Here is a 16,813-nt window from a genome sequence, read left to right as displayed (position 1 = left end):
ATTATGAGGACTAGTCAGCAAAAGTAGAAACCAAAGTCCATTCACTCAGCCCAGTTCTAGGATCTTACTCCAAGTCAGGGTGGAAAGAAAGGAATATATCATTAACAGTAATGTCTCCTCAGCATCTAATCCTGGAAGAGGTATCAAGAACTTAAAGAACTGAGACACTCAGTGGGGAAGGGAGGAGGGAGAGGGAAAAAAAAGAAAACGAAGAAGCATTTAACATGAGAATTGTTATCTAAACAAAGAGAAAAATAAAGCATGCATGAAAGTGGAACCCTGCTCCACTAACTCTACCTCACATCCCACCTGCTAACAAGTCCAGTCCTAGAATTTCATATAACCTCAGAGCTAGAAGAAACTTAAAATTTCATCTAGTCTGATCCTCTGCCTACCACATTCCCAAGAGTAATTGCCCAGGGACAATGACCTCCAGTGATAGGGACTGTCATACTCTGTGTTGCAACATCCTAGAGCACCACTTCTTTTAAAAGTTCTTATTCTCACCCAACGGGGAGGGAAATGACAACCCACTCCAGTATTCTTGACTGGAGAATCCCGTGGACAGAGGAGCCTGGTGGGCTGCTGTCCGTGGGGGTTGCAGAGTCGAACACGACTGAAGCGACTTAGCATGCATGCATGTATTGGAGAAGGAAATGGCAATCCACTCCAGTGTTCTTGCCTGGAGAATCCCAGGGACAGAGGAGCTGGTGGGTTGCCGTCTACGGGGTCGCACAGGGTTGGACACGACCGAAGCGACTTAGCAGCAGCAGCAGCATTCTCACCCCAAAACCACTTCTCTTATGGTATTTCCATCCACTGGTCTTAGTTGTCATCTCTGGAACACTACAAAAGAAATGGAATCTGCCTCCTTATACTGCCTTTAAAATAGATAAAAGTTCTGAGCACTTCAAGCTGCCACAGGGATGAGGCGAAATGAACAGATACATGCTTCAAAGGGAAAACAAGGACTCAAGAGCAGACAATTATAAATGGCACCATCAGAAAACAAAGGGACTTAATACCATCATCAGAGCAGGCTCTGTTGCATAAGGCCTCCACCCCAGTCTCAAACTCAGAGCAAATGATCAAGCCTTTGGTGTCCTCTTGACTTCAAGAACCTTTTAAAAAAACCACATTCTAAACATACAATCATGTTAATTACTGTAAAATAGGCTCTCAACAAGAATCAAAGAGGCCCTTGATCATACTTAAAATAATAAAAGTCAAAATCATTTTCAGCTGTCAGCATTTAGCTTAGCTATAATATAAACAGGAAGAAAAAGGAGGTGGATTTCATGGCAACCTACAAACAAGTAGGGAAATTGCTTCCTGGACAACTGTATTAAGAAACAAACGGAGGGGGGAGGTAGGATTTCTCCCGTTAGAAAACAGACTGAGATACAGAAAATGTCAGAGCAGAAGGAGACGGTAGGGATTCCACCCCATCACTGTACAGGCTGGGAAACCTAAACCCAAGCAAGGATGGGAGTCATCTCAGGTTGCAAAGCAAGTGTCAGAACTAGAACAAAATCTCCTAATTCCCCAATCTCGGTTCTTTCCATTACACCAAACTATCTTCTTTCAGCAAGCCTCAAATAACCGCAAAACATTCATCGGAATAACCAGCATTCCCCAAATCTGACAAGCTACATTAAAAACAAAGTAAAGGTCTTGACATTCTTCAAGTTAAACGTCAGCGTTCTCCACAACCTCAGCTGGGAGCCGCCTACCCTCCCACGAGCATACTCTGCTTCTTATTTCATATTTTGGGATGACTTACACAAAATTGCAGGACGGTTAAAAACAAAACCTACAGAATAATGAGTTTGCAGAAAAATCGGGTAACAGTGAATGAGGGAACCACACCCTGAGCCAAGCTGAACCAGCGGCAATCGAGAATGCAAAGCTGAAAGAGGGAGAAGAACGAACGAAGGAAAAGGGTGTTAGGTGGTGGTTTTTTTTTCACCTGTCAAATTTTCTGCAGGAGGCAGTGTGGTGAAAAGCAAAAAGCCGCTGGAGTTCAGGGAGACTTGGATTCTAGTCGCAGGGCTGCGACTAACTCACTGGATGACCTTAGGCAACCCCTGCCTTTTCTTGGACCTCGATTTCCTCAACAGCTCTAGAAAGTGATTGCAAAAAATAATTTCCCAGAGTCCTGGTAGTTCCGGCATTCTATGACCCAAAGACCGGCTATCAGCAATCTCCCAGCAGGGCTCCCGCAACTGCCGGGTCACCTCCCGGCGATGTCTGGACCACTGTAGAAAGCGCAGCAGAAGCCCTAGCTAGTCGTTTTGGTGATCCTTCCCATCTCGGGACCTGTTCCCACACCTGTCAAACAGGATGGGGAGGTCAAAGGAGACAGCACGAAGAACACCCCTCATCCGGGAGGGGTGCCCACAACGCACCGCAGCTGCCACCGGGGAGCCGAGGAGACTAGGACTCGCAGCCCAGGCCGGTCGGTGCCAGACCCGGAGCATCTGCCGAACCAGGAGGAAGGCGACTTGGGTCCAGCAGAAGGCGACCACCCGCCGCCAGCCCCAGCCCATCAGCGCGCGGACTTACCACTTGGGTTCCGACTCCAGCTCTGGCTCCCACTTCGGTGCAGCAGCCCACCAGTCCACAGTTCCTGCCTCAGCTCGAAGCCCTAGCCATCCCCACCCTCCGCTGCCCAAGCAGCCGCTTCCGGGCCCGTCACGTGACCCAGGCGCTCAAACCCTAGGCCCGGGTCACGTGCTCCCGCGGGCGGCTACGCCTCCCCTCTCGTGGGCTCGGCTTCGCAGCACCACCTGGCGACTGGGAACTGAAACTGCGGGAACGACGGTACTCTGGGAGTTGGGACGCAGCCGGGCGTCGAACATCTGAGCACCAGGCGCGAGCCCACCGTCGCAGAGCGCAGTCACCTGAGCTGTGGGCTTGTGGAACGCGGCTCAGTTTTCCACCCGCCAGACTTTCTTTAAGACGTTTCAATGAGCGTATGTTGCTTTTATGAATGAGAAATAATACATCTTTTCAAAACTTTAGTCATATTTTTAAACTTCTACCAAACATATGTGGTGGCGACCGGAAGTGGGACTCTTGAGGTAAGGCCAATTCTTTTTTAATATATTTAAAAGATTTAAGTAACATTTTTGAATGACAACTTTTCAGTATGTTTGAGGTGTATATCTTATCTACGCTTCTCTTTTACTTTAAAAAATTTCTTTAAAAATTTAAAGATTAAAAAATTTTTTACTTTAAACTTAAAAAGTTAAAGATTTAACTTTAAAAAGATTTACTCAGAGAAACCCACAAACTATTGATACAGCTACAAAATGAATAAATCTTAATTATACTGAAAGAAGTCAGAAAAAAAACATTGTGTTTATATAATCTAGAAATTTTAAAATAATCTACACTGACAGAAAACACATCAGTGGTTGCCTGGGAATGGTTGTTGAGGTCAGGAGAGAAGGAAGTGATTATAAAGGGACATAAGGAAACTTTCCAGGTAATATATACGTCCATTATCTTGACTGTGGTAGTAGTGTCACTGGTGAATATACATGTTGAAAGTTATCAAGTTATACACTTTAAATTTGTGCAGTTTATTGTATGTAAATTATACTGCAATAAAGCTGTTAAAATATTCAATAAAAATTATAAGTAGAGTGGAGGGTCCTGAGGAGGGGACTTAACAGCAGGCAAGTAGCTTCACAGAGACCATGGCGGAAGCGGGAGCCCCCAAGTTCCTGTGGCAGCACTGTGAAAGGCTGGGAAGCATCGCATACCCCTCTCTCGGTGGCTGTGCTTCCTGGGCCTGGACAGTAAAGCCGAGGAGCCAGAGGAGAGAAAAGGCAGAGACCAGAGCCTAGCCAGCAGCGGGCCATGCAGACAGCAAAAGGGCTCCATGGTGGCCAGCGGCAGCAGCTGGGCCAGGAAGCCCTCTGCTCTTGGCTGCCTCCAGCCTCAGCTCCAGGCTTCCCAAGACCCCTTTCCCATGGATTCCAGCAAGGCCTTTGCCCCGACTCTGGCAGCACATTGACCAACACCTGGTGGCCAGTGAAGGTTTACAGGCTCAACAACGATGAGCAGTGGGACAACCAGGGCTCTGGGCATGTCGTCCAGTTGTGTGGAGTGGCTGAGGGCATGTCCGTGCTAGTCTGGGTCACTGGAAGAGGGAATGGCAAACCACTTCAGTATTCTTGCCTCAGGAGCCGCATGAACACAAGGAAAAGGCAAAAAGTTAGGACCCCGGGAGATGAACTCCCCCCGTTGGTGGGTGCCCAATATGCTGCTGGAGAAGAGTGGGAAATCAATGGAGAAACCCCAGAAACAACGAAGAGACAGAGCCAAAGAGAAAGACACCCAGCTGTGGATGTAACTGGTGATGGAAGTAAAGTCTGATGCTATAAAGAACAGTATTGCATAGGAACCTGGAATATTAGGTCCATGAATCAAGGTAAATTAGAAGTGGTCAAACAGGAGATGGCGAGAGTGAACATTGACAGTTTAGGAGTCAGTGAACTAAAATGGATGGGAATGGGCAAATTTAATTCAGATGACCATTATATCTACTACTGTGGGCAAGAGTTCCCTAAAAGAAATGGAGTAACCCTCATAGTCAACAAAAAAGTCCAAAGTCCAGTAGTTGAGTTCAGTCTCAAAAAGGACAGAATGATCTTGGCTCCTTTCCAAGGCAAACCATTCAGCATCACAGTAATCCAACCACTGATGTAGAAGAAGCTGACGTTGAATGATTCTTTGAAGACCTACAGGACCTTCTAGAGCTAACACCAAAAAAGAAGTCCTTTTCATTATAAAGAAAGAGAAAGTGTTAGTCGCTTAGCTGTGTCCAACTCTGCGACCCTGTGGACTGTAGCCCACCAGGCTCCCCTGTCCAAGGGATTTTCCAGGCAAGAATACTGGAGTGGGTTGCTCCTTCCTTCTCCATAGGATCTTCTCGACCCAGGGATCGAACCTGGGTCTCCTACATTGCAGGCAGATTCTTTACCATCTGAGCCACCAGGGAAGCCCCATCATAGAGGACTGGATGCAAAAGTAGGAAGTCAAGAGATACCTAGAGTAACAGGCAAGTTTGGCCTTCGAATACAAAATGAAGCAGGGCAAAGGCTAACAGAGTTTCGCCTAGACAATGCACTGGTCCTAGCAAACACCTCTTCCAACCACACAAGAGAGGACCAGATGGTCAATACTGAAATCAGATTGATTATATTCTTTGCAGTTGAAGATGGAGAAGCTCTATACAGTCAGCAAAAACACGTAATACAGTAACATGTTCTTATTAAAAATGTTAGACAATGTATGACTCTGTAAACAGTGAAAATTCCTCTTTTCCCAAATTTGCTCTCCTCTCCAAAGATTTACAGTTACCATCATGTTACTGTTGTTTACTAAACACTATGCTATGTATTTATAGAAATATCTATGTATAGGCATATACAGATCATGGTGTTAAAATTTAGAATCATGAATACTAGTACTTACTGTTTTGCTTAAGTTTTTACTCTTCACTGTTTGCACTGTTTAAATTATTTCATAAACATATACTACTTTACAGATATATGTTCAAAATCTCTATGTGTTCTATAAACTATTTATATGTTTTTAAAAATGTACTCTGGTTGGTTCATTTCACCAGGGAAAAAGAAAAGAATGTAGATTTATGCCCAGTCAAAATAAGAGGATGAATGAGTTCATCCCATCCCTGGTAGAACTCACCAGTTCATTGACTAGTCAGTGCCAGGAGCTATGCTTGAAATGCTGCTGAGCCCAAGTCCAGAATGCCTCTTTTAGGTCACCTCTGGGCCTCAAACTTCATTTATTCTATGGTTCCTTCTAGTATTTTACCCAGAAAGACAGAACTTATTGGAATTACTGATGCAAGTGGAAATTTGCCTTCTCCATCTGCACCTGGGAGGCCTTGACTGTAGATAAGATTCTTCCTCCCATGATGACTACTACACCCTTATTAGAGAGACTTGATAAAAGGCTACACAATTTTCAGATACTGTTAGGACTCTATCAGCCTTATCATTGGTGGTAGTTCAGTCACTGAGTCTGTCCAACTTTTGTGACCCCATGGACTGTAGCCTGCCAGTCTCCTCTGTCCATAGGATTACCTAGGCAAGAATACTGAAGCATGTTGCCCTTTCCTTCGCCAAGGGATCTTCCCAAATCAGGGATCGAACCTGGGTCTCCTGCCTGTGCATTCCAAGCACATTCTTTAAAAACAGCCACCAGAGAAGCCCAGCCTTACCATTGCATGCATGCTAAGTCGCTTCAGTCGTGTCTGACTCTTTGCGACCCCGAGGACTGTAGCCCACCAGGCTCCTCTGTCAATGGAATTCTCCAGCAAGAATTCTGGAATGGGGTGCCATTTCCTTCTCCAGAGGGTCTTCTGTACCCAAGGATTGAACCCACATCATTTATGTCTCCTGCATTGGCAGCCGGGTTCTATACCACTAGCGCCATCTGGGAAGCCCAACCTTATCATTATGAAGCCCTAATTAGAAATTACAGACTTCCATGGTGTCCAGTGGATAAGAATCCATGTGCCAATGCAAGGGATATGGGTTTGATCCCTGAACTAGGGACTAAGATCCCATATGCTTCGGGTAGCTAAGCCCATGAGTCACAACTACTGAGCCTGCGCTTCCTAAAGCCCCTGCTCTGCAACAAGAGAAGCCATTACAATGAAAAACCCATGCACCACAACTAGAGAGTAGCCCTCTCTCAGTGCAAATAGAGAAAGCCCGTGATTAGCAAGGAAGAGCCCATGTGCCACAAAGAAGACTGAGTGCAACCAAAAATAAAATGAAAGAAAGAGAGAAACTAGCACACAACAGCATATCTCTATATCTTTGCCAGATAACCCTTATCTTTGCCAGGTAACTTTTCCCCAATCTATACAAATCTCTACCTCTGCTCCCACTATTTACTCAAAAAATAAAGATTTCCAATGCAAAATGGATTTGTAAATAACTGTTTTGACTCTTACAAACTATTTTAAAAGCAAAAAGGAAAAAAACTTTGCAAATTCTTTTTCAACAAAACCAGAAGAGAAACAGAATCCACAAATACCAAAATACATATAAGGGCATGTAAAGCGTCGGAGACTAGACAGAAACTGTGCAGGAGAAAGGAAAAGAAACTCAGGAGTGAAGGGACTGACGGGGGTTGGGGGTGGGGGTAGATCTTAGGAAAGCATCAGTAAAAACTTCCTGAAAGCAAAAAGCTCTCTCAGAGTTGCACAGCTATATCCCTTTTTTCTGAAACAACGTGCATGGACAGTTTAGCAAAACTAACAACAAAAACTCTCCTAAACCTTGTTTGGATGGGGAAGGCAAAGAAGATGAGGACAACAGAAAGAATTGCACAGCTGAGCCAGATTTGCAGCAGTCCATCTGCAGCAACAGAGAAGATAAGGCGGGAAATACATGCGCTGATGAGGATGTGGAGCAACTGGGACTCTACTCTCATCCATTGCTGGTGGGAGTGTACAATAGTGCAACCACTTTGGGAAACTCTTTTGCAGGTTTTTTTTAAATTAAGCTAAACACATACCTATCCCATGATGGAGCAGTTTCACTCTTAGATATTTACCCAAGGAAAATAGAAATATCCATTCTGGGACCAGGGCCTGGTGCTTTGGATGGAAAATTTAAGGAGGGACTCACTTCCAGGGTGATGCAAGTGCAGAGTTGGCACTTACATGTATGCAAGAGTGAGGGCCTCCTTAAATTTTGTGATCTAGGTTTTCTGGCTTGCCTCACTCTAGTCCTGGCTGTGACCCACACAAAGAATCTGTACTCACATGTTCACAGAAACAGCTTAATAAAACTAAATTAGTATCAACTCAAATATTTATCAATAGATGAATTGTTAAGTAAATTGTAGCATAAATAGCAGAAAGGAACTACCGACATATGCAAAAATGTGGTGAATCTCATTATGCCAAGTGAAAGAAGTCAGGCACAAAAGACTACCTGCTACATGATTCATTTATATAAATATATAGAATGAGCAAAAACTAATCTAGTGGCAGAAAGCCACTAGAGTGGTTGGTTGGGATTTGTGGGGTGGGGACTGACAGCAAAGGGACACAAGAGCTTTCTGGCACAGTGCTAAAATTCTACAGCTTGATTGGGATGATGGCTGCAAAGTCTTATACATTTGTCAAAAGCCATTACCTATACAACTAAAATATGTTAACTTTTTGTATTTAAAAGGTTAATTTTAAAGAGATTATCAGGTACCTGAGAAAAGTCTCTAAGAAGCATACTCAAATACACCAGCACATGAAAGAACCTTTGAAGAAACTGTGCATAAAAGCGCAAACTGTGGTCCCTGAACCAGCAGTATCAGCATCACCTGGGAACTAAATGAAAATGTAAATCTGGGGTCCCACTCCACACTTACTATATCACAAACTCCAGGTGTGGGACCCAGCAATCTATGTTTCAGTCAGCCCTGCAGGTGATTCTCATGCTCCCTCAAGTCAGAGAAATGCTATCCTAAAAAATCCTCAGAGGGGATGTTGCAATCATGAAATTAAAAACAATGTGCTTCTGTTTAAAACAGCCAGGATATGGAAGCAACCTAGATGTCTATCAGCAGACGAATGGATAAGAAAGCTGTGGTACATATACACAGTGGAGTACTACTCAGCTATTAAAAAAATGCATTTGTATCAGTTCTAATGAGGTGGATGAAACTGGAGCCTATTATACAGAGCGAAGTAAGTCAGAAAGAAAAACACCAATACAGTATATTAACACATATATATGGAATTTAGAAAAATGGTAATGATGACCCTATATGCGAGACAGCAAAAGAGACACAGATGTAAAGAACAGACTTTTGGACTCTGTGGGAGAAGGTGAGGGTGGAATGATTTGAGAGAATAGCATCAAAACATGTATTATTATATGTGAAACAGATCGCCAGTCTAGGTTCGATGCATGAGACAAGGTGCTCAGGACTGGTGTATTGGGATGACCCTGAGAGATAGGATGGGGAGAGAGGTGGAAGGGAGGCTCAGGATGGGGAACACATGTACACCTATGGCTGACTCATGTGAATGTATGGCAAAAACCACCACAATACTGTAATTAGCCTCCAATTAAAATAAATAACATTTTTAAAAAGTAAAAATAAAAAAACTTTAAAAAAGAATATCCTGGACTTCCTTGGTGGTCCAGTGGTTAAAAACCATGTGCCAGTGCCGAGGAAAGAATCTTCCTGATCTGGGAAGATTCCACATGTCATGGGGCAGCTAAGCCCATTCACCACAACTACTGATGCCTGCATATCCTAGAGCCCGTGCTCCACAGAAGAGAAGCCACCCCAATGAGAAGACTGCACACTGAAACTGGAGAGTAGCCCCCTTTTACCATAGTGAGAGAAAGCCTGCACACAGTAATTAAGACCCAGGACAACCAAAAACAAATAAACAAATATTAAAAAAAGAATACTCAGAAAAACTTTAAATTTTATATTTTAAAATTTTTAACTAAGTAAAAATTTGGAAATTTAAATACAGTTAGAGAAATCAAGAATCAAATCAAATAGTAAGAAAGTAAGGATGAGAAAATATGTTCATTTTCTTATCAGTAAATATTTATAGAGTGGACTTTGTTGGTGGCTCAGCAGTAAAGAATATGCCTCCCATGCAGTCTCAGGATTCGGTCTCTGGGTTGGGAAGATCCCCTGGAGAAAGAAATGGCAAGCCACTCCAGTATTCTTGCCAGGGAAATCCCATGGATGGAGGAGACTGGTGGACTATAGTCCATTGGGGCCACAAAAGATTTGGACATAACTAAGCACATGCACACATACAGCTAAGTAAGATACATATCAAGTCAGCAGATATATCTGCTGTGGAAAGTGGAAGAGGGAGTCTAGAGGCAGAGGGAAGGGATTTCAACCTCTTTATTTTTATTTGTTTATTTTTGGCTGTGCCTCACAGCATATGGGATCTTACTAAGTTTCCCTACCAGAGATCGAGCCTGTGCCTTCTGCAGTGGAATCTTGGAGTCTTAACTACTGGACCACCAAGGAAGTCCCTACAACCTTTTAAAATAGTCAAGAAAGGTCTCACTGAGAAGGGAAAATGTAAACAAAGACCTGAAGTAGGTGAAGAAACAGGCCATGTGGACTTTTAGGGAGAGCATTCTGGGCAGAGGGAATAGTATATGGCCCTGGAGTGGGAATGTTTACCTGTTTGAAGAATGACAAGGAGGTCACTGTGGCTGGAGCAGAGAGAGTTAGTAGAGAAGTAGATTAAGTCAGAGCAACACCGAGGGTGGAAATTGTACAGAGCTCTGTGAGCCACTTTAAGGGATTTTGTGTGTGTGTGTGTGAATGAGATGGGAAGAGATTTGAGGAGTTTCAGCAGAGGAGTGCCATGATCTGACTTGGGTTTTAAAAGGATGCTTTGTCTGTTGGGTTGATATTGGCAAAGACACAAACAGCGAGATCTGTTGGGAGGCAGTTTGCAGTAAGTCAGAATAAGATTGTGATGACTTGACAAGAGTGAAAGCAGTGAATGTGGTCAGTTTCTGAAAACATTTTTATAATAGGTTGGATATGTTGATGGACTGGAAGTGGAATATGAGACAGAGGAGACAAATATTTTGGTTTTAGCAACAGGAAAGAGAATTGCTTTTAACTAGATCAGAAAGACAATGGCTGGAATAGGTTTGAGTGGGGAGGAATTGGAGATTATTGTGTGTGAAGCCCCTATTAGCCATCCAAGGGAAAAGGTAGGCATTGGAATGATTGTGGAGAGGAGAGAGATCCAGCCTAAAGATAAAAATGTCACCATTGTCAGCAAATTAATGGTAGTTAAGCAGAGAGACTAGATGAGATCATCAAGGAAGTGAGTGCAAATAAAGATGAGAGAAAACCCAAAAATCAAGTATGGGGAGGACAGAAAGATGATTATGAGTGAGCACAAGTGACCACTAAGGCATGGTCATTGAGCTAGGAGGAAAACCAGGAGTGGTGTTGTCCTGGAAGCCAGCTGAAGAAAGTTGTTCTAGGAGGGGAAGGACTGCCTATGTCAAATGCTACTTCGTGGTCATGTAGAAAGAGGACTGAAAACAGACCATTGTATCTAGTCAAGAATAACCATTGATGGGGACTTCTCTAGTGGTTGAGAGTCCCACTGCCACTGTAGGGGACATGGGTTCGATCCCTGGTTCAGGAGGATCCCACATGCTGCAGGGCAACTAAGCCCGTGCACTACAACTACTGAGCCAGCGCTCTAAGTCTGTGACCTGCAAGTACTGAAGCCCGCATACCTAGAGCCTGTGCACCCCAGCAAAGAGTAATCCCCACTCACCTCAACTAGAGAAAGCCGATGCAGAGCAAAAAAGACCCAGAACAGCCCCCTCCCCCCAAAAGAATAACCATTGATGGTGCTCAAAAGAGCAGATTTGATTGGTTGCTGGGAGTGAATCTAACTCTGTTTGGAGGGAGTTCTTGGCCAATATTATTTATCTGTATCCCAACTAAACACCACCACACCCAATGCCCCTGTACCCTAAATTATTTTGAAGCAAATTCCAGTTACATCCCTACAGGATAAAATAAGGAGAGTGGTGAGATTGTGTGTGTCTTATGAGTCCTGCTCGGTTTCCCCTTTCTCTCTCCGTCTCTCCTTTCAGGATTCCTTGAGTCCCCAATCCATTTCCTTTGCACTCTGTGACAGATGGGGAAAGTGCCATTCACAGTCAATTACTTAAGGGAGATGGGATCCGAAGGTCAGTCCCCTGACCTTTAGATGGGACCAGCTCAGTGATGAAAGTTGTGCTCCACTGGTCCGGGTGGAATCTGGCTGAAGCGAGTCTCCAGCTGAGACTGCCTCCTCCCTTAGCCTTGCCCTTTTTCTTCACTTCTGCTTCCCTCTCATCCCTTTTCCTGAAAATGCTGCTGCTGCTGCTAAGTCGCTTCAGTCATGTCAGACTCTGTGCGACCCCATAGACAGCAGCCCACCAGGCTCTGCCGTACGTGGGATTCTCCAGGCGAAAACACTGGAGTGAGTTACCATTGCCTTCTCCTCTCCTGAGAATACTCCTTCAGTAAATCACTTGCTCAAGAAACCCTATCTCAGCTTCTCATTCTAGACATAAGGCATCATCCCCATTTTACTGATGAGGAAAAGTAGACTTTATTTATTTTTTAAATGGAGGAAAATTGTTTTACAATGTTGTATTGGTTTCTGCTGTACGACAACACAGATCAGCCACAATTATACATATATCACCTCTCTCTTGAACCTCCCTCCCCTCCCTGCATCCAACCCCTCTAAGTCATCACAGGGCACCAGGCTGGGCTCCCTATGTTATATAGCAGCTTCTCATCAGCTATCTGCGTCACCCATGGTAGTGTATATATGTCGATGCTACTTACTCTATTCACTCCACTCTTTCCTTCCCCCACTGTGTCCACAAGTCCAAAAGTAGACTTTAGAAATATTAAAAACACTCACTCATGTTCACATGGCTAATCAGGGCTTAAGCCAGAATTCCAGCGACCACATACTTAATCATCTCACCACACCCACCACTCAGCTGCATCCAGTTAATGAAGCAGGAGAGTGGAGAATGTCACTGAAGGGCTGAGAACATGCAGGAGCCCAGCCTCCTGAGAAGGCTATTATGTCAAAACTGTTGAGATACAGCCTCCCAACCTTCTGTAGCTCTGGGCAGGTGACATTACCTCTTGGGGCTTAACCTCCCTGAGTCTCTGCCTCCTCATCTGTCAGCCAGAAAAGGGTCTGCTAGGCGTCAGAGCATTTGGCACACTATAGATCAGCCCACCAACACATGAAGTGATTCTGATTTTTCTCACTGTCCTCCTCATACTTGGTTAGCTTGAAGATAATATGCCTTCTTTGCCTCTTTGGGTTCTTCAGTCAGGAATTGGAGTTGTTCAGCCTCATGAGGATGGGAAAGGGCAGAGCAACTTACGGACACCTTAAAAGAAGAATTCCTGTCCCCAGTGTCTCAGAGTGACCCCATGAAAGTGATAATATTGATAGTGAGATCTCAGACGCACTGGGTGCTTGCCATGTGCTTTACAACTGATTTACTCCCCACCTAAAATCTTACGAGATCATTATTTTTAATTCCACTTAATAGGTCAAACTGAGGCAAGAAGACAGAAAAACTATGCCCAAAGTCACACAAGAATCTAAGTGTTGAAGCCAGGAGGCAAGCTCTGCGTGACTCCACAGCTGGTGTTCTTAGAAAATATCGTGGGTTGAAACCTGGTTGTTAATAAATGAAGTCCATACTCACACTTTGTGAAACAAGGAATCTTTTTGCTTTTTTCTTCTTTTATTAACATGTTTCTGCTCCTTCTGTTTTTTTCCTGTGGCTGTTTCTTTTCTTTCCGCTTTGTTTTCTTTTTCTTCTTTTTTACACCCCTAGACATAAAGAGAATGAGGGATTCTTCCAGGGAGCCTCCTTTAACTCTAGATTATCAGAGCTGGAAAGCCCCCATTGGGTCAGTGAGCCCAACCTATCATTCTCAGTGGAGGCCTAGAGGTAAGGGGCAGAGTTCCCAGAGTCACACACATCACGTGTTTCTTGACTCTTGCTTCCAAGCCCTTGGTCCCACATCATGCCGAGGTTACCAAATAGCACAAGTAGAATGAGCATATTTGGTTAACACCCGGGGTGCACAGCACAGTCTCTGTGTACATATCTGGATTATATGAATTTAAGTTGGTGTGGTATAAAAGTGTTAAAAGTTCTACTTCACAGGCAGAATTTAGGGTACTTAGAATCCCACTAAAATTTAAAGTTTCACAGGGTATCCCGTTATAGCACAACTGATGTTCAAAAGAGTTAACTGTAAACTGTGCTGCACTTTGGCGGGGACACAGAAGTGTCTGCCCAATTTTGTCAGAAGCCAGAGAAAAATGCCTTTGTTCACATGGAACTTCTGTGGGTGGATTGAGTTATTTATTAGCCATAGTGTAAGCATCTATTGTTAGTGTAATTTAAAATATTCTATAAGCCATGACAGTATAATTTGAGAATTCATTCAGTGGCACAAGTGCCAAAAAGTTAACTTAAAAATTCTTAGTTTGGGAATGGAAATCAGAAATTGCTATAGAAATGAGAAGTTAAAAACAGCCAAACACATCAAGATGTAACATGCAGATGACAAAGGAGAGTGCATCCCATTTAGTAAATTAGCAACACGGTTGAGATGAAAAGCAGCTTTTAAAGCAAGGACCTCACTATGGCAACAAACAGCAACTCAGATATTAGGAAAAGTGCTGGTGCTATATCAACACACTATAATGTGCCTCTGAGCCAGGCTCTTGTGACTTTTGATAATTAGAAAGGGAGTAATGATGATAAATTTTATCACTAGTGTCTTTGTGATAAATGAAGTATGTTTAGAGGGGAAGAAATGTGTTACAAAGTTGAGAGATGTATGCATTCCGCAGACCCAGAGAAAAATTTTGGAGACTGTCCAAAAGCCCATCCAGAGAATCCAGTAGGACCACTCTGCCATCAATCCAACACTCTGATGTATGGGAGAATGCTCAAGGGATGGGAAATTCTGCAGGGACACAGAACCAGAGGGCATATGTGAAAAAATGCCAATTGTCTGTCAACCTAAGCTAACCTGCAGGCAGGGTTGCAATGACAGGAGCATTGTCAGTGCATGTGTATGAGAACCCGAGTACACTCCTTAGAATCAAATGCTGCTCTTACAGAAGCACATCCAAAGAACAGGCTTTAAAACGTATTATATTGCTTTCAGTGGGGTGTGCATTGGTCAGTGGGGTACCATAAATGGGTTATAGGGATACTGATATTGGTACTTTTCCCCCAGGGGCAACCAGGTGGCTGGAGCTTCTGAGACAGTTACCTAAAGTCATGAGCAATTCTTTTATCCTGACAATGTATAAAATGTTAGCATTTTCCACATGTGTTATGGCGTAAAAGAGATTGGGACCCAATGGGTAAGTTTTGTGTTTGTATGATTTTTTTTTTTGTTCAGGTGGAGATACTTTTGAGAATGAAAGGAGCTGTGTTCATTTTTACACCAGAACACCAGGCATAGAGTGGGACTGTTCCAAGAAAACCAGGATGTATGGTGGAGTATGCAGAATGATGGTCCCCAAGATGTCTAGGTCCTAATTTCCACAGCCTGTGAATATGTTACCTTAGATGGCAAAAGAGACTTTGCAGATGTAAGTTAAAGCTCTTGATGAGAGGAAGTTATCCTAGATTGTCTCGGTTGGGCCTAATGTAATCACAAATGTTCTTATAGGAGGGAAGCAGGAAGGTCAGAGAGGAGAAAAGATGCTACTCTACTGGCTTTGAAGATGGAGGAAGGGGTCACAGGCCATGGGAATACAGGTAGCCTTTAGAAACTGGAAAAGCAAGGAAGCAGATTCTTCCTAGAGTCTCCAGAAAGAACACAGCCCTGCCAGCATCTTGATTTTAGGACTTCTGACCTCCAACACCACCAGGTAACAAATTTGTGTTGTCTTACGCACAAAATGTATAATTTACTAAAGCAGCAATAGGAAACCAACACAAATAACTGTTTATAAGAAGTTTATCTTTATGCTTACATAATTTTTAAAAGTAAAAAGATATGTTAAAAGGAACTGAAATGAAATAATTATATTGAGAGGAGAGGTAGGGGAGGTTGACAAGTGTAAATTTTCATCTAACATCATGTTGATTAGTTGAGAAATGTCATTGAAGTGTATTATAGAGAAGAAATGGAGAAATAAAGAACTAAAACAAACAAACAAAAACAATTAAAAAAAGAATTGCCACAGGAAAAGGAATGGAGACAGTCAAGATAAGGAGACTCTAGCTTTTAATTAAAAATCTCTTGGTTAAAAAAAATTAAGGATTTAACTATGGATATCTTTCTTAGAATATGAATATTAATTTTTAGAATGTGTGTTGGGGAGCCTCCAAGAGCTTACTGGTCTCAGGTTCTCCAAAACTCTAGCTTCCAGTCCACCTGAAAACAGCACACAGCTTCCATCTCACCCATACACACTCCCCTACCTCTGACTCGGCCAAGAGCTTCCTTGATCTCAGTCTCAGCACAGGACAACACCAACTGGTAGGTCTTCCTGAAATGAGGCAGGAAAAGGCCACACTGGATGAGGAATATTCCTAGGACTGGGCCCAAACTCTTAAGAGATCTGGAGCAGACCCACTAGGTCCCATCTGTAGAGTAGGTGGGCAGACCTTGGGATTACCTCACAATGGTAACAAAGAACCTGGGAGACCTTAGAAGAGAGAAGTGCCTCCTGGTTGCCACTGAAGAAAACACTGATGTAGGAGCCCAAAGTGAAGGGCTGAGGCTGACTTTGCCATGTCCTAGAAACTCCCTTTCATCTGGGCTTCAGTTTCTCACCAATGAAGTTAATAGGGGAGGAAATTCATCTCCCACATCTTTCAGCTCTGTGAGTCCTTCTTTTTCGTACTTCAGCAACACCCTTCCTCCAACAGTTACTGGATGGGCCCTCAGTCAGTCAGCCACAGAATCATTATATATCACACTTTAGAGTTTCTTTGAGATGGTCTGCTACAACCCATTCATCCTTGTTTTTTTTGGGGGGGGGGCACCCCTTGTGGCTTTTGGGATCTTAAATCCCCAACCAGGGATTGAACCCATCTCCCTGCAGTGGAAGCACTGAGTCCTAACCACTCGATCACCAGGGAAACCACCTCCCCCAATTCATTTTTTATATAGGAAACTGGACCTCAGAGAGACAAAGGTATTTGGTCAGGGTCATGCTTTATAAGAGGTA

The 16,813-nt window shown here is 43.5% G+C and overlaps 1 protein-coding gene and 1 long non-coding RNA gene across 6 annotated transcripts in view; one reads left to right on the top strand and one right to left on the bottom strand.

The window, feature by feature from the left end:
- The window catches only part of SLC36A1 (solute carrier family 36 member 1), a 106,493-nt gene extending 90,254 nt beyond the window's left edge, over positions 1-16,239 (bottom strand). For 3 of the 5 annotated variants that reach the window (XR_011486931.1, XM_070465667.1, XM_070465670.1), the window contains exons 1-2: positions 16,062-16,238; positions 13,308-13,435 (exon numbers count right to left, since the gene is read on the bottom strand). Coding sequence is in view for 3 of the 5 variants with exons in the window: in XM_070465667.1 (XP_070321768.1) it covers positions 13,308-13,356 (49 nt within the window). In the remaining 2 variants the exon portion in view is untranslated. Of the gene's footprint in view, positions 1-2,565; positions 2,672-13,307; positions 13,436-16,061 lie in introns of those variants that run through there. The other 2 variants (XM_070465669.1, XM_070465668.1) reach the window with 2 other exon arrangements.
- The window catches only part of LOC139034432 (uncharacterized), a 30,012-nt gene continuing 15,875 nt past the window's right edge, over positions 2,677-16,813 (top strand). Inside the window, exons 1-3 of the long non-coding RNA XR_011486935.1 lie at positions 2,677-3,083; positions 15,031-15,223; positions 15,304-15,505. This is a non-coding gene — a long non-coding RNA (uncharacterized lncRNA). The remainder of the gene's footprint in view (positions 3,084-15,030; positions 15,224-15,303; positions 15,506-16,813) is intronic.

This window comes from Odocoileus virginianus, chromosome 3, assembly GCF_023699985.2.
Source record: "Odocoileus virginianus isolate 20LAN1187 ecotype Illinois chromosome 3, Ovbor_1.2, whole genome shotgun sequence".
Lineage (NCBI taxonomy): Eukaryota > Metazoa > Chordata > Mammalia > Artiodactyla > Cervidae > Odocoileus > Odocoileus virginianus.
Note: the sequence above shows the minus strand (reverse complement) of the source record. Positions and strands in the feature narration are given on the sequence as shown.